Raw genomic sequence first — 21,958 nt, 5'->3', positions numbered from 1 at the left:
ATTACTAGTTTACTGCCTTCCTCCTTCTTCTACCCATATTTCCCAGATTCGGTGAATTACTCAGAATTAGATCAATCAGCCAATCATAAAGCACTTAACAATACTTAATCAACACCAGGAGTATTTCTAACATGAAACATGTCGTACTACTAGGCAGTGAGCCTTTAAAGTGCTCATTTAGTTTTGCCCTCTCTTGGTTACTAGAATCTTGACTAAAATTTAGATGCAGTACACAGAATTTGGTCTGCTGTCTGTAACAGTATGAGGAAGAACCCCCCTAAAAATGCAATTTATTTATAAAAAAATTGTGTATGTATTCTTACATGTTTCAACTTCAGTCACCTTCAAAGTACTTTCCATTTAATGCAACACACCTATCAAGATGTTTTTTCCACTGCTCAGAATAGTTTTCAAGCTTGTTGATTTTAATGCCATTTTTTGTTTCACCTCTTCCACATCAGCAAAACATTTCCCTTTGAGGACTTTTTTCACCCAGGGAAACAAACAAAAAAAGTCTCTCAGGGCAAGATCAGATGAATAGGGAGGGTGGGGCACTGGGGTCATGTGGTTTTTAGTCATAAACTGCTGAACACTCAGCACGGTGTGGGCAGGTGTGTTCATTAATCAACCATCCTGAAATGGGCAAACAGGTTGAAAGAATCATCAAAAAAATTCACTAAAGCCACACGCAGCCTCTCACAACAATGCCAGCTGGTACACTGATACAGATGGGTTTCTAAAACACCCACTTAGTGGGGAAGGCCTATACTACAAGGAGACTGCCTTCCAGAAGATAATTCCAGTTTTTTTGGCAGTCCCCCTCATACATAACATTTCCGTAATTGGGGACTTATCATAAGTAAACAAAAAATTTTGCTGCGAATTATTTGATCCATATACCAGATGAGAATTATATACTTTGGTTACATAGCAAATATATCAGTTTGTAATTGCTATGCTAACTGTATAAATGAGACACTGTGCTTAGTACTGGGGATCCATTTGTGAGCAAAAGAGACACAGTCCTTCATATCAGGGTGCTTAATATCAGGGTGCTTACTCAGTCAAGCAGGGAGGACAGACCCTAGCAATACAACCTCTCTCTCTCTCTCCCTCTCTCTCTTACTGTCTCTCTCTCTCTCATATACATACACACATACACTAATTCCAATTCTTATGAACTATGGAAGTTATGAAAAACTTAAGTTTAGGCTTAGTGAAGACAAAATGGTACAAGATCAGGGATATGGACAACGCAGAAAAAATCCTGAGTCTGCATTCCTCTGATATCTCAGACCAACACCTAGCGATCCAAAGCCAGAGGGGTGAAGAGAGGAAGTCATTCACGTGGACTTGAAAGCAAGCATTATGAGTTATAATACCTTGCGCTCTGACAGAATTATTGCTGTGTACCAGTTTTGTATACTTGAAATGGCCTTACAAGCAGCTGAGGACATGTACCTCTGACTCTCAGAGGCTCTCAACAGCAACTTTCCTTCCTCCAAAAATATACCAGGAATAATGAAGCTTGTTAAAGAGTGTTGGCCTAGCCTACTTGCAGAATGTCAGGCATCTGTCCCAGGATCTCTGCTTCTCATTCCCTCTGCCTGAACAGACACTTGGAGCAGGGTTTGAAAATGCTATATAGTTTAGGACTATTAATACAGTCCTAAATAAATACCCAAATTAAAGCATAAAATTAATACCAAAACAGTGAGCATGAATGAGCACAGTCATTGCTGAAGAGTCCTATCATTTTTAGGTGTCCTGGAAATCAGTGGACCATCTTTTCCCATTAGATGTGTCAAACCACATTGGTGGAATCACAGGATGAGTGTGAATAATGCCATTTTGGCAGCTCACTTTCCCTTTTAAAAAAAGTTGTAATTTTCAATATATATTTCACTTCAAGCTGTGAAAAGATGAATTGTACTAGAGAACCATAAAATATGGATCAAGCATGAAAAGGGAGGAAAGTGAGAAGTGGATAGCTACTTAAACAGATGTGATCAGATAACGGGCCATTCCAACCAATGGCTCATCTGTATTTCTAGAACTCGATGTAATGATGCGCATCTTCTGAGAAACTCTAATACGCTTGCTAGGAGCGAACTTCACTGGCATGATCAAGATCTTTTCATCTAAAATGTGATAATACATATATGCTAAATTGATAAAATTCATAACAAAACTATAAAATATATACACTGTGGATATTTAGTTAACCTCTATATGCCCTTCTAGTTGGTAGTAACTTATTAACTCTTTGGGTAAGGATTTAAGAAAAAGTAATATTTTTAGAGGAGGGTATGCTGAACCATCCAATTAACCGCTTGCCTTTGCCTTCTGACACCCTCCCTTCCTTCTAAGCTGATCTCTCATGACTTCCCTGACCTGTCCTTTCCCAGCCATTCCTTGGTGTTGGTGTTACACCAGACCTCTAGGCCCTGATCTCATCTGTGTCTCTGAATTTCCTCATCGATTGCTTTCATTTACGTGTCTCTCACTCCCCCTGGAAACAAGTGATTCTTAAGGCTATAAGTTCCAGCCTGATATCTCTTCTAAGCTTGTGTTTCCATGTCCTCAGCACGTCACAGATACTTCAAACATAACACCACCAAACTGGAACTAGATACCATTCCCATAAATGTGACCTTTACTTCCTACAGTCTTTATCTTAGTTAATAGAGTTGCCATCAACTTAGTTTGAGTCGTCTCTCCTGATTCTTCTACCTGTCTACCTCCCAATTCCTTCAATCCGAGCTCTAAAATGTCTTTTCTAGCTGAGTATTGTCTTCAGTGCAGTGACTCTTAGTTTTTGACCTATCATCCCTTGACTTTCCTCTTGTGAAAGCCTTTCTGATGAGCTTCATCGCCTCTGGACTCCACCTGCCGTCCTGACCTGCCTTTCCAGTCTATCTTCCCCCACCACTAGTCCTGCCCATGAGACAATGTAGTTCACGGAAAGCCTTAGGCAGGGTTAGGGTGATCACATCATTGAATTATTATATAAGACATTTGGGCACTGGATGAGAAGTCATCCTGATCATCTATAAGCTGGGTTGCCAACCAAGGAACAGGGACCCATTATGTAGTCATTGAGCTTAATATTCCTTTGTCCCATCCCCAAATGTACTGATTCAAAATCTCCTAAGTTTAGACTCTTGAATTGTACTTCTGTAGGCTCTCCAAATGATTGTGATGCACATCTGTTTTTGGAAACTCTAAGATCTGATCCAATTAGAAGAGTTAGTCAGTGATTATAAAACTCTAATCAGAATCCAACTTGCTATTCCAAGAAAATAGTGCAAAAGTATTGTGTGCAATGACAGCATCACTTAACTGAACATAAAGATTTCTGAGTGCTGCAGATTCAATGAAAAAGCCATTCATTGAAATGTATAAATTCTGGTAAATTTGTGAAAATAATCACATCACATTAGAGGCATGCTTGATGCACATTTCTTCCAACACACATATCTAATGGGGTTTTCTTTAGTTTCACACATGATGTTAATTAGTTGCACATGAATAGCTGAAGAAAATATTTAAAGTGAAAACAGTGGTGAATGTTATCATATGCAAAACATTTAGTAATTAGGGTGTTAATTACATTTAGATAAAAGCAATTAAGGTTTACCAGAACAGCAGAAAAAGCAGAAGAGAGTAAAATGAAAACCTGTTTCCCTTGCTGGTCATGAGCTACTAGTGCCGTACATAGTAACTGATATAGGAAACATGTTATATGGTATCCAAGCAGAACTTCTGTCATTAGCTACAGAGAATCAACTCAAAAAAGAAATTTAAAAAGAAGACGCCAAATGATGCCAAATTGTGTCACTTTTTTTTTCTGTTGTGTAATAAAGTGACATCAAAAAAACCCTGCAAGACATGAGTAGACAATAATTTGGGGAATGTTGGCATTTGCCATACAGGCCAACTGTTTGCCTTTGGGATCAGTTTTCCTCTACTACCTCCTTCTTTTTTTTTTAAACACTATCTTCTCTTCTATAACATAGGAATAATATGATTCTCTGAAAATCCTTACTCTTCTATACAGTAGATTCGAGGACATCATAGATTGACCCAATGCTGGTCATCCTCAATGACTTTACCTCTCACATATCCCTACATCCATTTAAACACTCTGTGTTGCTTCAAATAATTCTCAAGTCTGTCCACACCTTTATCTCATCCAAAATCTACACAGAAACCAAAAGAACGCTTAAAACACACACACAGATCTGATGATGTCATTTCCTCTTCTCTACATAGATCTCTCCGATGACTTCCCACTGATCCAGGATTTTTGGCCTGCAAATCCCCTCCTGCCCAGCTCCCAGACTTATCTCAGGCCACTCATCACACTGTCATACAGTTTTCTCCTTTCTTGCTTCCAGTGCCTCCTAGTTCTTTCCTTATAATTAATCTGTTTGTCAAACCTATCCAATTCCCCAACTCAGCCAAATCAGTGCTTTCATTAGCTAATTCCAGTTGAAGGAAGACTTTATTGCTCCCATAAACTGGGTCACTATCTATACTACACTTCTTCATGGCCCTTATTATAGTTGTAATTCTTTAGAAGCCCCTCCCACCTGATTATTTTTTATGAAGGCAGGAAAACATGTTCATTTTCTTCATCATTTTGTTTTCAGAACAGGAACAGCTCTTATCACTGAACATGAATTAATAGTATAAAGGTAAATATTTCATGAATGAATACATAAAGAGATGAGTAGCATGGGGTCCTGAGATTGAAATGGTAGATTAGAGACAATGTGGACGGGTCATAAGCAGCTGCTTGTAACTTAGGCACAACTGGCCCAAGTAAACATTTCTTCCTTCTTTTTCAATATGTGTCTGTGTCTCTGCAGGTTGTGATTTGATCCCAGTACAGTACCTTCGCTGGGGTGACCCCGAGCCCATTGCAGCTGTGGTGTTTGCCTGCCTCGGCCTGCTGGCCACCCTGTTCGTTACTGCAGTCTTCATCATTTACCGTGATACCCCGGTAGTCAAGTCCTCCAGCAGGGAGCTCTGCTACATTATCCTTGCTGGCATCTGCCTGGGCTACTTATGTACCTTCTGCCTCATTGCAAAGCCCAAACAGATTTATTGCTACCTTCAGAGAATCGGCATTGGTCTCTCCCCAGCCATGAGCTACTCAGCCCTTGTGACCAAGACCAACCGCATTGCGAGGATCCTGGCTGGCAGCAAGAAGAAAATCTGTACCAAAAAGCCCCGATTCATGAGTGCCTGTGCCCAGCTGGTGATTGCTTTCATTCTCATATGCATCCAGTTGGGCATCATCGTTGCTCTCTTTATAATGGAGCCTCCTGATATAATGCACGACTACCCAAGCATTCGGGAAGTCTACCTGATTTGTAACACCACCAACCTAGGAGTTGTCACTCCTCTTGGATACAATGGGTTGCTGATTTTGAGCTGTACCTTCTACGCTTTCAAGACCAGAAATGTCCCGGCTAACTTCAATGAGGCCAAGTATATAGCCTTCACAATGTACACCACCTGCATTATATGGCTGGCCTTTGTGCCAATCTACTTTGGCAGCAATTACAAAATCATCACCATGTGTTTCTCAGTCAGCCTCAGCGCCACAGTGGCTCTAGGCTGCATGTTTGTGCCGAAAGTGTACATCATCCTGGCCAAGCCAGAGAGAAACGTGCGCAGCGCCTTCACCACCTCTACCGTGGTGCGCATGCATGTGGGGGATGGCAAGTCATCCTCCGCGGCCAGCAGATCCAGCAGCCTAGTCAACCTGTGGAAGAGGAGAGGCTCCTCTGGGGAAACCTTAAGGTAAAAGCTGTGGGGACCTTGTGGGGCACTGGCCCTATGGCTGAAGCAGTGGCATTTGTTTCTGGGTTTTTTAGGTGGAAAATATCTGAGTGAATGAAACTATAGGAGGCATGGTGCTGGGAAAGGGGCTTTGGACGTTTTCATTGAATGGTTTTTGTGGGGTTAATTGGATGTGGACCCAGGGACTTAGGGCAAGTCAGAAACATAGAAATTGAGACCTCTGATACAGCAAAGAGTTATAGCAAGGTGGGTCCGAGGGCAGGGAGAGTACAATTAAGTCATTGAGCCAAGGCAAGGCCCTCCAGGTCCTGAGGGGACAGAGATACTTTGTGGACTAAATTCTGGTTCACCAGGAAAGAGTAGAGAAAATTATTTTTAACAAAGAAGATTATGCTGAGAACAGAACACCAAGAGCCTCACACTTCCAACTGCACCCGCATGTGCCTGAACTCTTTTCAAGCCCAGAAGAGCCATTTATCCAGCCCATAAAGGTAGGAGCATGTAGAATTTATATTCTAGTTCTTAGTGGGCAACTTGAACTCTTTGAGAAATGTCTAAGTAGAAGAAAGAGACAAGAGAACAAAGGAGCTTTGACTACAGTCTTCCTAAACGAACAGCCGGCCTCCCACTTTCCCTGTTGCCCATAGTCCCGCCCCACCCCACCAAGCTCAGGGCCACAGGTGTGGTTACTGGGCAACAGATGTCTGAAAAGAATCTGACGCCAATAACAATGATTTCCCCCCATGTGAGGGACTACCTTATGTGATAAATGCCCCCCATAAGTTACTTCAAAAGGCAATGAGAACATCTTATCAGTGGCTTGGGAACAAATTTGAAGGTGTTAAAAAGGGTACATAGGTTGTTGAATTGGAAATAAGGATCTCCTCTCATTAAGAAGTGCATATCAAGAGAGCTAATCATGACTCATGTGTTAATTGTGCAGAAATTTGACAATTTTCCTAAAATCTAGGCAAATAAGTGGAAGATAAATATATTTCAAATGGAAGATAAATGGCTAAATGATGTTGCTTGAACAATTCTCTTATACCATCATTTAGCCTATATAAAAAGTCCTATTTTCTATCAGCCCTAATTCCTCAAAGCCCAAATTGTGGAGATGGTAAAGATGCTGTGTCTGCTGAGGGCTGAAAAGGACTCACAAGATACTGAGAGTTATCCACATGGCCCAATTTATTTGCATCATTAATGTGTATCCTTCCCTCTTTTGATTCTTTTTAATTCCTGTATGCCTCTCATCTCATTCCGTGCACCTTGTACAAGGTAGTCAACTAGAGTGTAAGCCTCAAGAAAAACTGTCTTATTTCCTCAATAAATCCTGGAGATGTCACGTTCTATACACAGAAGGCCTTCCATATCTCAAACCTGCTGGCATATTTTCTTCTGCCTTCCTGACTCCTCTCTAAAACATTCTTTTTCAGAAACTTCTGCAAAATCAGCCTTTTATTTTGTTGAAGATAATTTATTTTTTCAAACTTACTTTATCAGCCTTTCTTTAAACTCTTTCTGTAAATAGAATCTTCCTTGGCATCCTGATAAATAAAACACACAGGCTGCCAAAGGGACAGAACTGTGAGTGTGTGCCGAAGCACCCCCGAGACTCCTGAGGGCAGGCTGCTTCGAGACAGTGTGGGGCAGTGGTGAAGAGCACTGGCTTTGGAGCCAGGTTCTCCTGAGCTGGAGCACCGGCACTGCCATTTCTTCTCTCTCAGCCTTAATTTCTTCATCTTCCAAATGGAGATCATCTCACCTACTTCATAAAACTGTAAAGAGAGGAAGGCTTAATGTGTGTGAAGTCCAGGCACACAGTAGATACTTTGTTGAAGGTAGCAGGGTCCAGAACTCGATGGCACTGGGATTGAAGCCTGGCAGCATCACTTACGAGCTGTGTGACCGAACTGTAGGCAAATCACTTAAGCTTTCTGTGCCTCAGTTTCCTCCTCTGATGAATGGGGATGGTGAAATGCATACTTCATCCAGGGACTGTGAGACTAAATGAGTGAATGTGTATCAAGTGCATATGTCATAGAGTAAGCACTTTTTTTAGTGTTTGCTATTAAGTTAACAATAGTCAGTCTTCTTCGACATCTGAAAATCTCTGTTGGGTATGCCACCAGGATGATCTCACTAACAAGAGCATAATAAAAAGCAGTACAGATCTATATACACATTGATACAGCCTGGGCTTTCCAGGGCTTTTCCATACTTAGATTATTCAACTTCTTGGCAAACCGTAGAGCATGCCCTTTGTCCTGGTTTGAGCAGGGTAAGCTCCTTAGGAGTGAGGGCCTTGTATACCGTGGTCATTACTGGGTCTCCGGTGCCTGGAAGTATGTAGAACAGTGCTTGGCATATAGAAGATACTCAATAATCGTTTGTTGAATGAATGGATTTGGGAAGGTGGTGATGTGGTAGGGATTTTTGTCTTGTGTTCAAGTGGTGGAACACATACTACCACTGTCTAGTGGTTCTACTTTCATAAAATGAAGCCTCCAGTGACCCGTATCACAAATATCCCCTGCACTCCAGTGGCCATCAGTTTCTGACAAAAAATCAGGCCATGCATCCCATCCATTGATCTCATGTTTCGCTATAACTCTAATGTTCCACTAGTAATATGAGATTACTATTTTCAACTATATCATTTGTACTTCAGTAAACAAAGAAGCAACATCAACAACAAAATTTACTGAGGATGCCCACAGAAAACAGGAATGCTCTGGATTTGAGCAATATTTTAATTTGTTTTCCCTACAAGGCCATGTACTTCTTAATCACTGGACTTTACAGTCGGTGCATTTGGGGAGTAGGCTATCAAAGGAGTAAGGAGGGACCTTTGGCAATTGCTGGGCTTTCTGTGTGTGGTCTTAACAAATCCATGTCTGTCCATGGGGCCATGTGGTTGTGTCTAAGGCAGGCTAGAGTCAGGTTATATAGAGTTCTGTTTTGCCATGAACCAGGACGTACAGATTTGAACCTGCTTTTTATGTGGAGAAGAAGAAAGGCCAGAGAAAACAGTAATACCCTTGAATCACATACATACCATACCTGCTCCCCCTTTAATCCTAAGAAATCCACAACCCTAAGAAATAAATTAGATCCAAACTAAAATACCTTTTCTGTATGCCTCCCATGAGCTCTCAAATTAAGTATTTCTTCTTTGTGATTCAAAATCAAGACATTCAGAACACTCATGTAATTATATATGACATTATAGAATAGAAGTGGTTATGCATAGATTTCCCTCCCTGTTTAGTTTATGGTTTCATAAAGGCCAGTGTGTTTCATGTTACCTGTCACATTAGGGCTTAAATAACGGCAAACAAGTGAACTTGGGTACTTCTACTATTTTCACGTTTTACTCTAAATTACCCCCATCAGTTGTGCTTCTCAGGCTTGAATTCTGTAAGATGCCCATGAGCCAATCTATTGGGATCTAGGGTGCTGTGTGAATGGGAACAGGTACTTTAGTTCATTTCTTCCACTGTGAAATGGTAGATAATTAATCCTGTTGTGAGGAGTAAATGAAGTGATGTGTGTTAAATTCTTCGTATCAGCACATAGAAAGTATTCAGAAAATGGTAGCTTAAACTTTTAGATTTGTGTTCAGCAGCAAGATTGAGGCAGACTTTCAGGGGCCTACATGATTTCTTTTGTTTCGTTTTCCTCATATCACAAAAACATATGCAGGTAAACTCCTGGTGTTCCTCCAAGGCTCAGTGACTCAGAGCTGACATCTCCGCTGTTCTATACACCTTTGCTCATGGCTGCGTGATGACTGTCCCGGCTCCACGCGTGGCATCCTTTTATTAGGGAAAACAACGGTCCTCTCAGAGTCCCGTAAAAATTGCCCTTGTGTTTCATGGACACAATCATCTCATACAGCTGTCTCGAGCTGCATGAGTATAGAGAGTGTGCATTTAGCTTTTACATCCTCCATAACAGAAACTGAGAGACAAGGGAGAGGGGGCCAGCTATTGGATAAACCAACAAATAGTGTCTACCGTGCAAAGTGGCAGCGCCTAGTAGTGATAGTGGTGGTAACAAGAGAAATGTCTCATGGTCACAAAATATTGAAAACAGAAGCAAAAATATTCCCATTTTTCAGAGGAGAAATTTCAGGTGCAGCATGGTTAGAAGGCTTGCCCATAGACAAGTCAGTTATGAAGCACTTTGTATACTAAGCCTCAGCTGTTCGGGCACTTGAGCTTACCATTTCCCAGAATGTGTTTTTTGGAAAGCTAGTTTCACAAACACTGCTCCATGAGAAAAAAATAACGTAGTTGGTCAAACAAGTTCGACAAAAGAAACCTCTCACTACTCTATGCTTTTATTGTAAATAAACATTAAGAAGTCTTGCAGTGTGGAACCCAATCACTCATTTTTTTTTCCAATGTTTTCCCAAGCATTTGAATACAGGGCTATTTTTTCCAGTAACTCAGTTAACATTCCAGAGAATTGATACTACAAGGGGACTCACTTGGGAATAAATCATCAGAAGGCATGTTTCTGAAGAGTAAATCCTATCTTCAGTGAGAAGGGTAACAGAAAAAAAGCCAGTTTCTACCTCCATTATAGAGATTGCTTCAGTGTTCTGAACACCTAAGGGAAGAACGCAGCTACTTTGAACAGATCTAGCGGTTTACTGGGAAGTTAAATAGGCTCACCCTGGAACACAAAATATGCCCAGAGTCAGTCATTCGATTCACTGAAATAGCACAGATTTTTATTTAAAAGGAAGTGAGTCACTATAGATTTTTTATATAGAAACGTACTATTTATGCCGTCAATGTATAGTGATCCCTGTGATTAACATTTTGGTTCTAGACACTAATTTCCGCATGCGTGGTGCCGCATCAAATCAGTGTCGAGCAGATAATACCATGCTTCCGTTTAAGGCCTTCCCTTCGGCTACAGATTGACAAACACAAAACCAGTTAGACCTAATAAAGTATGGATTGTGATGAGTCTATAGGTCTGGCATTTCAAGATTCAGAACGTCCAGGGTCTTGGGGCGGAGGGTCTCAGATGCAGTGGGCCTTCCATGGCTGAATTAATGACACAGGCCTGTTGCTCTACATCAGAAATTTTCTCAGAAAGTAAAATGCTCCCTGGGAATTCTGCTGGCAAAAACATTAGTATTGCCTCCACCTTAATTTTAGAAACTACCATTTGCCACTTTTGTTTTAATTAACTAATTAAGTTTGCTTTAATTAACATTGTCATGAGGGCCCACTTAGGCTGCTTGCTAACGCAACTGATAGTCCTTTCACATCCATTGCCAAAATTACAATTTGCCTGGAAAACTGGTTCTCTTGTGTGAATTCCAATATAACCCAACTATGATCAGAGCTTTGACGATCTCCAATTGCTTAGATTTCATTAAGGGGTTATTAGTTTGTGTGAAGTGAGGTTCGTGCTCTCTCTCCCTCCCTGGAATCCTCTGCCTCTTCCTGCTGTCTCTCCAGATCCTTTCTGCTTTCCAAGGCCCAGGGCCCGCAGGAAACCCTGTCTGAATAAGCCATCTCACAGATTTGCCCTCATCTGGACTCAGAACATGTATTATGTATATCCCACATTCAGCACACATTCCTTACATCTTCTTCATTTACTGCTAAACTCACAAGCCTTCACTGAGAACTGAGCATGGCCAGGCACCATGCTAGGCCCTGGGGATATGGAGATTGTTTTGTGTACATGGGCAAAATTTTCACGTCGGATGTTGTAGAAATATTCGTCTCTCCCTTGGTGCCTAGCACAGTGCCTGACATAGCGCAGTGCTCAGTGGTAGATTATGCTTCCCGTGGGCAGCAGCTCTGAGGGGCTCACACCGCCCCCACGGTGAGACCACTCGCTTTATTGACTTGAGTACCCAGATTTCATCTGACAATGCTTTGTTCTAAATATATAAGAAATGTTTTTACCCCCTAAAACCAAACTTCTTCTTTTAATCCAGTTTCCATTGAGTGCCTGCTCTGTAGCAAGCAGTGTTGCAGACCATGGAGTTGCAGAGATAATAAAAGACAGCCTGTGAGGACCTCTCAGTCTGCTGGAAGGCAGAGCTGGAAGCAGAGAAGCTCAGTAAAGTAACACAGTGCCAGCATAGGAGTCTATAGGGGAACTGAGGGCCCCAAAAGCAGAATCAGTAAATTCTACATGTTGGGAATTAGAAAAATCTTCCAAAGGAACCAATTCAAAAAGAGAAATTATGTAAACATTTTAATCCCTGCTTAGATGTCTTCAAGGATCCCCACTGGCTATGACGGGATAGAGCCAAACGTTCTCTGCCTGGCAGGAAAGGGCCCTGGTGGTGTGACTCCTTCTCCCCAGCCAGCCTGTCATCCAGTCACTTTCTATTTGACTTTCCATACTGACCCACTTGCTTTCTTTTCTTCCTTTCTGGCCACTATGGCGGCATCAGTAGAGGCATAAAATACACTTGCTCCATCCACCCTCAAGTCTCACTTGGCGAGCTCATAGTCATCTTCACTCACTTCTCCTGGAAAGCCTGTCCTGACCTTCTCACACTCCCTTAGGTCCCCCTCCATATGAGCAGATGGGCCCTGTGCTCCTCCGTACAGAAGACTTAGCAGCCATTGTTATAACTACCTGTTTAAGTGTAAGGCTCCCTACACACGTGTGCATGCACACACACTCACACACACTGTACTGTGAACTTGGGAAGCACAGGGCCCACGTCTCCAGCATTTTCTGCACCACCGGCACCCGGCACAGTGCCAGGCACATTGTGAACACTCGGAAATGTTTGCTAAAGGACTGAGTGGATGGACAAATAGTGATGTTTGAGCCACAATGGCATTTGCCAGTGAATCTTCAAAGGCTGAAGATAGTAAATAATTATGTTATTGAGCACTTGCTATAAGGCCAGGACTGCTCTAAGCCTCTCACGTGTATTCACTCTTTAAAAAATCTTCAAAACAATCCTCATTTTACAAATGAGGAACCTGAGGCAAGCAGAGGCTAATTTGCTTGCTCAAGCCAATGCAGATAAGTAGAAAAGGCAGCTGGCTTCAAAACCCACGCAGGTAACCATTAAACAATGTTCCCCATTCCAGCTCCTAATACACTGTGGCCTGGACTGAGAAAAACTAAGACTAAATGTGTGTGGAGTGAGACTCACCCCCGGAGTTTCCCTGAAAACTGCTCCTTGAGCTGCATTGCCCTGTACTTTCTTGATGTGGCCATTCCTTCAACTGAGCCTCATTTGATTTACTTTTTGCTGCACGAATAAAATACACAAAAGCTTCTGATAAAAAATTTGAACTTGAAAGGACTGCCTGAAATTTTTTTTGTTTAGTGCTGATTTTAAATATATGTATAGATTTTGTTTATGAGAAAAAGTGTGACTGACTCATTTTTACTACTCATTTATCATTAATAATATTATCATTTTCTTACAACTAGGAATTATGAGGATTTACATTACTTCCCTGACTAATTCTACTTCTTTTTTTTCTTTGCTAATATTATATAAACACTCACAAAATAGGCCAGGAGTCCTGATGTTTTCCACATTGGTCCTGTCCATTTTAATTCCAACCAGGGTTTTTAGAGAAACCACTATATACTGGGTACAGTGCTGAGTTCTAGTAGTGTAGAGATAAATAACTCACAAATCCACCCTTAGTAAAAGCTCACGGAGTACTGGAGAGCAGCCTATACACAACTTATTAAAGGACAAATGCACCAGGAAGTCAGAGGTTGCTAAAGAGGCTACCTTGTCCAATCTGGAGTTTATGGGAAGGCTTCTTTCTCGGAAGGGTGATGCCTGGGTTGAATCCCAAAGGATGATGAAGCATGCCAGGTGAAAACCATGGCACAGTGTATCCTGGGGAACAACGTGAACCAGACCCCGTGACATGAAAAAATACGGTGCACGCAAGGAAATATGGCATGTAAAATGGGTGTCTGCAGGTGACAGCAAACAGGCTGGAGAAGCTGCTAGAGAGGAGGTTCAGCCTGAGGAGCTGTCAGTCCAGCTCCCTCGATTTCCTTTCCGTAGTCTCTTCTCTCTATTTATACATCCAGTTTCCTGGGACTCATGGCCACCTCCCAATACCAACCTAATGCCCCCACCTCCCCAACCAAAACTCTGTGTCCTCATCCTTTCTCTGGGCTAGAGAATGGGGAAATTAATCTGTGGTGTTACAATGATTACATATAACTTGCTTCATCCATTAGGCCATAAATACTTACTAGGCAATTACTTTATTACAGGGAATGCACTAAATACATGTATGTATGTATATACATATGTATGTATGTATATACATATGTATGTATGTATATACATATGTATGTATGTATATATATGTATGTACATATATATATTATTGGATTTTCACACAATATTTTATAATAAGAAATAGTGCTTCTATTTCTTATTATAAAGAAGATTTCTTTATAATAAGAAATAACTATTTCTGTGGATAGTGCTTCTATCCACAGGTAAGAAAAAATAATAACTGAGACATGTAATAAAGCCCTTTATTTGGTGCATATTTAATAAGTAGTAAAACGCAAAATTTGGGACTCAAACCCAAATCTATATGTCTTCGAAGCTCTGTTCATTCTAACATTGCCTTGCTGATGGGTCGATTTTCTCAGCCATCGGCCCCACTTTGTTGCCGTTGTTCATAAACGCGGCCCCCGTGCAGGTGCTTCTGACACGTAAGATGTTCACATTCTGATTCTGATTTTCACTCTCAGAGAAACGACCCTAAAGGTGACTTTTCCTTTTTTTTGTATAGAGGCGGATCAGTCAAGGTGACATCATAGGACGAGGTAGCCTATCCGTACCTCTCACGTTATGAGCTGGCAGGAGTAAGTGAGCCTTGCCAGCAAAGACGTGGATTCCGGTCCCGGCTCTGCCACTCACAAGATGAATCCCTGAACAAAGCACTTCACCCTCAGAGCATCTGCAAAATGGGGACAGTAATATTCATCACGCGCTGCTGTGTTCACAGGGTCATCGTGAGCGTAACGCAGAGATCGTCCCACAGGCCGGGTTCACGGAGTGGGGGCTCCTGTCATTGCAGTTACGGAGCCCTCCCCGCTCCCGTCCACCCACAGCACAGCTCTGGGGACGGAACGTGGACAGGGTCCATGACATCATTCTTCAGGAGAGCTACGGGAACGGAAATATTCTACTTTGGGAATCTGGCCTGAATATCTCTCAGGCCCACGGCCCTCTAGATTTCCATTATACTTTTAGGGGGGAGGTTAAGAAGTTTTTGTTAAAGTGTTTTTTTAGAAACAAGTCTTTCCCCAGAGTTTAAAGGTGATCAGGAGCTGTTAGCCACTTTTCTCACTTCCCTTGTGATTCTGGCAGGCATTTACATTCCTTCACTTAAAACAGATTGATTTTTACCTGGCCCGGAACATACGGATCCACTTTACCTAAAGTTCAGAAACCAAGTAACAAACCACTGCAGTACATTTTATACGTAACATAATATGAAGTTCTCTTTGTTGAGGGACATATGTGCTCATGTTGTTCAATTATGTTTAGGCAAACGAAAAAGCGGCAATTGAAGGTGCTCGTCACTACCTCCCTCACGGGCACAAGCTTGCCGCCCGGTCCTGTGCTCCAGCATCGCAACAGCACGCGCCCCATGGTAGGAGCTGCCAGAGAGCGTGGCTCTCCCTGTGCTGAGTTAAAATGGCACAGCTAAACACACAAACCAGTGATGCTGTTTTCTATAATTTGTTATTCATGTGGCTTTCTTAGTTGGAAGAAAAAAGAGAGAGAATGACTTGGTAAACAAACATAGATCCGTCACTGACCTTGTTCTTTCAAAACAAATAATAACTGAAAAGGAATGCCTGGCAAACCTCATGAAGCTCTCAGTGAAGATAATAATAATTACAATCAGCATTTGTAAAATAAGCCCCAGTCCTGTGAGAGACACTGTATTATGTATTTTACATATTAGCATCTTATAGAATAATGCTCTCCAACCCATCTGGAGCTCAAATAAATAGTCCTATCCTGGCCACATCACTCCCTGAAAGACAGAGGCCATTGTGGCTCAGGCGGGGGGAGAGGAGATTTTGGTCTTCTCCAACACAAAACTCCTGTGAAGTTCCATGACATTCCACAAGGTTTTACTCTGCTCATATGTAAGACATACACACACAAGCAAGCACACACCCACACGCTACCAGAGATCACTAAGGGCAGAAACGTTTCTTTTTCATCTCTGTGACATCTCTGAGCAGGAGCTCAATAATCGCTCTTGCAGTAGGACAGGAGGTAAAAAGGAGATAGAGCCCAAGTGTGCCCTCCTAGTTATTCTCTGCAAGGTATATAAAGGTGCCGCTGTCCTACACCATCTATCCTAAGTATCCCCTATGCTGTGTCCTATCCGCTTTAGTCTGGATCCCACCAGGGTTGTGGTCAGAAGCTGAGAAGTGCAGGACACACTTCTGGTGAGAGTCAGGCACACCAGACATTGTGCTCTGACTCAGGCAGACACATTATGACATTGCAAAAAAAAAAAAAAATGGCACAGCAGAGCATCTGAAGGAAGAGGGGGAGCTTGAATTCAGAGTGCTCTCAGAGGCTTTCCAGACACCGGGCACAGCCAAGTGAGCAGCCCACTGCTAAAGAATGGATCAGGGCGAAAGTGGGCTTTTCTCTTCCACTCACAGAGAGCTAGTGCCTGCCAAAATGGCAAAATGAGAACTAAATGTTCTAGCCTAAGTGGAGTAGTAAGCACTTTTCCTTTTCATTGGTTAACTAATAAAAATACAGGAAAAAAATTGATTTCAACATCCACTCATGACAGCATTCTAACTTTAGGACTCGTTTTAATCCAAGGGATGTTTGAAATGCCTGATGATACTTAAGAGAAACTGAGCAAATTGACTTCAGTGAGAACTTACAAAGACACATTAGCAGAATGTTAATGTGCTGAACTGGAGCTGAGCAGATGCAGACTTCTGCTGTCCCGCTTGTCTTTTTCACCTTCAAATTCCAAATCCCTGCATCAAAGAGCATGTTATCTAATTTTCCCTTGGACATTTCCAGAGGCTTTCATTTAATTGTATTCACTGTGCAGACACTGCTTTGTGACTGCATCTCCAGGGAGAATGGTGCCAGACAGAGAGCAAGTTGCAGGCTGAAAGGAGCAGACAGCCTTTGAACTTCTGGGCATTTCTCACCATCCTTAGTGGTGCTGGTGAACAACCAGGCTCTATGTGTCAACTGTTTACAGATTCCCCCCTTCCTTCCTCCTTTCCTTGCCCCTACAACCCTCATCCCCACCCCCAGCAGTCAGGGGACTAGGTTCCTCTCCTGGCCACTAGGTGGCAGGTTGGGTTCTCTGGGCAGCTGCAGTGGGAGACAGCCTTTCTGCTCAAGATGCACTCAGCTTGTGTAGCTATGTTAGAGGGCCACCACTATGGGCTGCACAGAGAGCTTATTGCAAGCAGCCCGAGGCAAACTTTTGCAGAAGCAATGCTAACAATACACGCACTGATTCCCAGATGTACCAACTAAAGAAGATTCCTAATATAAACTTGTTGGTTTTCTCGTCATCGCCAATATCACATTTCCATACCTATAAAAACTGGATGACATATAAAAGCTAGAAAAAATTAGCGCTATTTCCTAGAACATTGAGGTTATATTTTTTAAAGATACGCATTTAGACACGCACCACAGAGGAGCCTTGATTGACTCCCTCCTACCACTCACTTTTGCCACCAGGAATGCCTTTCAAATTTGACAGGTCATGCTTCCAGTGTTTATTCCTCCTACTATTAAGATCTCCAATGTATACGATTTATTTAATCCAATTCATTTCTCACAAAGACCCTCAGAAGGTTTGTTATGCCCATCGTACCGATAAGGACACTAAAGTTTAGAGAGATAAATACTCTTGCCCAAAGTGGTCAATGACTAAACTAGGGGTTCAACGCAATGGTTTCAGTTGAGAAGTTTAGACCTAAAATTCACTAAATTTAAGGCTTTCTCTAAAGCTTGATCTTCTGAACGAGAAGCCAGTCTGCCCTGCCATACATTTAGTCACACCATTTCCGGAGGGGAACAAAGCATGGTGAAGGGGCAGGGAGCCTTTTACTTCAGTGAAAATGAATGAGTTGGACTCTGCAGCATTTTTACCTGAGTGTTCAATGCAAGTAAGACAAAGTTGAGGTCTGCTGGTGGGAGGTGGGTGAAAAAGGACAGTTAGGTGGGGCAGACAGTCACTACTAGATGTAAAATCAAGTTTTTAGGCACTCTGGCCAAAAACTGAAACAGGAAGAACCTACAGAAGAGAAGGTGGAGTGTAGGATGTGGAAAGAGGATGATCGGAATGATGATGTGATGATGGTAGCTTTTATCAATGTTTATAATGTGGTAGGCACTGCTGTCCACGCCTCGTAAACATTCACTGTATCCTTAAGCCAACCCCAGCGGTAGGGATCTCCATTTTATGAATGAGAGAATTGACCATCAAGATTGAGCAAACTGCCCAAGGAAAGATAGCAGGAAAGGGTTGGACCTTGAATTTTAATCCAAACAGTGTAGCTCTAGAGTCAATGGCCTCAACTGCCAGCAATTATAAACACTAAGTCTTATTTGAAAGGGTAGTAAAGAGTACGAAGGAATCGGCGAGAGGATGATTGAGAAAGACATTGGAGAAAGTGCCGTCACTGCTGCAATTTGATTTAGGTTGGACATCCTCCTGTTTAAACCCCTCGACAGACTAAATGTTTATCCATTGCCCGATTGTCTTTTGTTAACCTTTCCCTTACCACTTTCCCTTTCTGTGAGACTTAAAGCCACTATGGAGAGTACTTTGCTGAGTTATAAGCCATGTAAAGCACAAAGCCAATCTGGTTTGGTCAACAAAGCAAGCATACACAAGAAAGACACATGCGCGTCTGTGTGATGTAGACAGCGCTGACTTCATTGAACTAACTTGGTAGGAGCCGTGCGATGTGTTTCCTAAAGGCAGATTCGGATTAAGTACATGGTTTCACTTTTATCCGCTCTGAGTTTTATGATTTATTTTTATTTCCTTTTTTCAAATGAAGACTATTTCTATGTTGTTGATTTTAAACATGTGAGAGGGTGGAAGGTGTCTTTTAAAAGTGGTCAGGTACAGCGGAAATTCACCAGATATTTCTTAAATATCTCCTTCTTGTAATTTTTAGAATTAAGTATGTTTCACATCCTGGATGATTTTAACATGTAAGACAGATCCCTAGAGGAAAATATTATTTTGACAAATAAATAATTCTTTCACCATCACTTCTCTACACGTCACTGATGTCTTCTTCCTCATATATTTCTTCTCCGGATAAAAGCTACACCTTCAACCTAGTTGCCCCGTCCCATGTCATTCTTGGCTCTCAGCTTTCCTTGACACTTCACATCCAGCCAACCATTTTCTCTACTTGTTTTATGTTCACTTTTGCATTCTCGTTGATATTGACATTGATCGGGGACCCACAATCTAATATCTGAACTACTGAAATAATTTCCTTCCAAATCTCCATTATTGGTGCATCCCCTGTCCCAAGAGCTGCCAGAGTAATCTTCCTACATGTAAATCTGATCCCCTCACTCCACCTTCAAATTAGTAGCTATATATACCTTACCATATAAATATTTAAAATTTTTGACATGTCTCACAAAGCCCTTAAGGACCTGTCCCTGGAAGTCTTGACTTTCTCAACCTGAGGTTCAGCCACCAATCTGTCTCCACCAATCCCCTAAAGTCCCCACTAGAGGTGCTCCTCCAAACACTTCATACATCCCAGCAGTACCAAACAGCCGATACTATAGTCCCCTAAACACACCATGCCTCAGCCGTCTCTCTGCTTCGTATGCTCCTGCCTGTGTAAATTCTACTCTTTCTGCCTCTACTACTACCTGCCTTTGTGTCCCCTCTTTGTACCTAGAAAACACCCTCTTACCCTTCAATTCCTAACACAGATATTACCCCTCTTTTACAAATTGCATTTCCATTCATCTTTCTGGATCTCCTCAAGTGGAAGTCCTCAAGTTGTGTTATTGTGTTGGTTTATGTGTTTTCCTACCTGCTAAGCTTTCAATTTCTTGTCCTCATTGCCTTCTGTGTTTTTGTCACCAGAAACTAACTAACCAGCAACTAACACAGTGTCTGTTTTAACCAGTTCTCTAGTAAATATATCTTAAGTGAGTGACCAGCAATGATTCACTTCTCTAGTTTCCTGTGAAGACCTTGCTTCTCCCCTAACAGTGACTGAGCACTCCATAGTAGTTCATTGTCCAAGAGAATAAGTCAACTTTTCCTCTCTTGCCCTACCACTGCCTGATAACACATAGTCCTGTCTCCCACTGAGCATGTGGAAAGTAAATGCTAAGAAGATTTAGATCTGGTATGTTGTATTGTTATGAATGATATGTTTCAGGTGTTTAATTTGGGGGAAGAGATATGCTTTGAAATGATTAAGTGGTTTGGCTCTGCAATAACTGAAGTATATTTGTGGGGCTTTAAAAGACTATGTCTGGATGATTTTGATGAATTTCATCTAAAACACTCCCTTTGTAAAATGAACTGATATTTTTGAATGCTGTGATTACAGTGAATTTTAATTTGCATGTGATGTTAGTGGTCTCATTTGTTACTACTTGAATTTGATTAAAATATTTTTGATTAATTGATATAAATCGGTTGGTGGAATAAACTAAGCTTTTTACTTTTTCAAAATGTTATATTTCTAGTAATGTTCCTCTTATTTATACTGGCTCTGCTTAGAAGTGGCCTAGCTGCACCGTATCTGGGGCATGCAAGTCATTTCTGCTTCAGAACATAACATTTCATACCAGGAAAAGTTTGCCTGAGGCATAATTCCTAGAGTTAATAATTCTTTTTCTTCCCTGAAGCTCCATTCCCTTGACAGAGATGAAATTCTCGAGAAAGAAATAAACAATGAGAAGATCATATCCTTTTCCCTAGTTTCTTGGCTAAAATAAGTCCTCTACATTTCCTGAGTCATTTGGCCACCATTTCTCTGGCATCCTTCCCAATCCCCCTCCCCCCCAATATATACACACACACAAGAAAAGAACAAATAATTATCAAGCTCCTTCCATGTGCTCTGTACTGTTACACACAATATGTTATTTAATTTGTTCGACCTTGCAAAGTAAAGATAAACCAATCTTCATAGCTGTGAAAACTGAACCTTTCCAAGAATGTCCACTTAGCTTGTGATTGAGTTGATTTGAACCCATCCCGCCCAGGCTTCTTTTCATGCTCTTTGTGCTTTGCCTTATTACATCCTCTATTACTGCTTGCCTGGAGAAAATAGTCCTGTCGGTATGGGAATCCGTTATAGAAAGAATTTCAACTCTCGGTGATCCACTAGAGAAACTCACAGAGGTGGTAGCATTGAAAAGAAATCTAACTGGGAGTGTTTGAGTTGCTCATCAGGAGAAGATAAAGCAAGTTACCTAGCCAGAGACAACTGCAGGCTCAAAGGTACAGAGTGCAGGGCTACTTGGAGTCACCTCCTGTCTCCCAGCTGTCCGTGCTAAGTAAGGTCAAGCCATTGCCCTCGGCTCTTTTCTCCTTGTGTTCTCCTCTTTGGAGAACTCAACCATCGTTGCCATTTGAATTCTCAAGTGTTCTTCCTTGAGCTTTAAGTGACAACTGGATAGTTCCGCCTTTCTACCTGGCATCATCGCAACCTCAACTCACTCTTATATCAAATAAATTCTCCTGTAACAGTTTCTTTATTTCTGTATTTCTGTTTCTGTAACAAATGCTACTTCCCACACTCAGTCATGCTTAATTTGTCCTTATCCTCAACTTAAACATATTAAATCAGATATTCCATGCTATTGTGATATTAGATGCTACTTTAAATTGTTTGTTTAAACATTTTCGGTTTTTATCCTCATTTTTATTTCCACAGCTGTTATATAGGCCCAACACCTTATCTTTGCACATCTGAATGACTGCAATAGTAATTGAACCCAATACATTTGATCAACTCAAAAATAGCCCGTGCTCTTTCACGCCTTACATGTTGAAAACATGCGGACAATTCAAGGCTTTTCATAATGTCTTCAGCTTATCTTCCGTACCTTTTCAACCTTACCTCA

General features: G+C 41.6%; 1 protein-coding gene across 2 annotated transcripts in view; it reads left to right on the top strand.

The window, feature by feature from the left end:
* The window catches only part of GRM5 (glutamate metabotropic receptor 5), a 440,621-nt gene that overhangs the window by 383,943 nt on the left and 34,720 nt on the right, over positions 1–21,958 (top strand). For both annotated transcript variants that reach the window (XM_024572722.2, XM_053925460.1), the window contains exon 8: positions 4,875–5,814. In XM_024572722.2, the coding sequence (XP_024428490.2) occupies positions 4,875–5,814 (940 nt within the window). The remainder of the gene's footprint in view (positions 1–4,874; positions 5,815–21,958) is intronic.

Source organism: Desmodus rotundus, chromosome 5 (genome assembly GCF_022682495.2).
Source record: "Desmodus rotundus isolate HL8 chromosome 5, HLdesRot8A.1, whole genome shotgun sequence".
In the NCBI taxonomy this organism is placed as follows: Eukaryota; Metazoa; Chordata; class Mammalia; order Chiroptera; family Phyllostomidae; genus Desmodus; species Desmodus rotundus.
The sequence above is the reverse complement of the archived record's forward strand: the minus strand, read 5'-3'. Positions and strand labels throughout refer to the sequence as shown.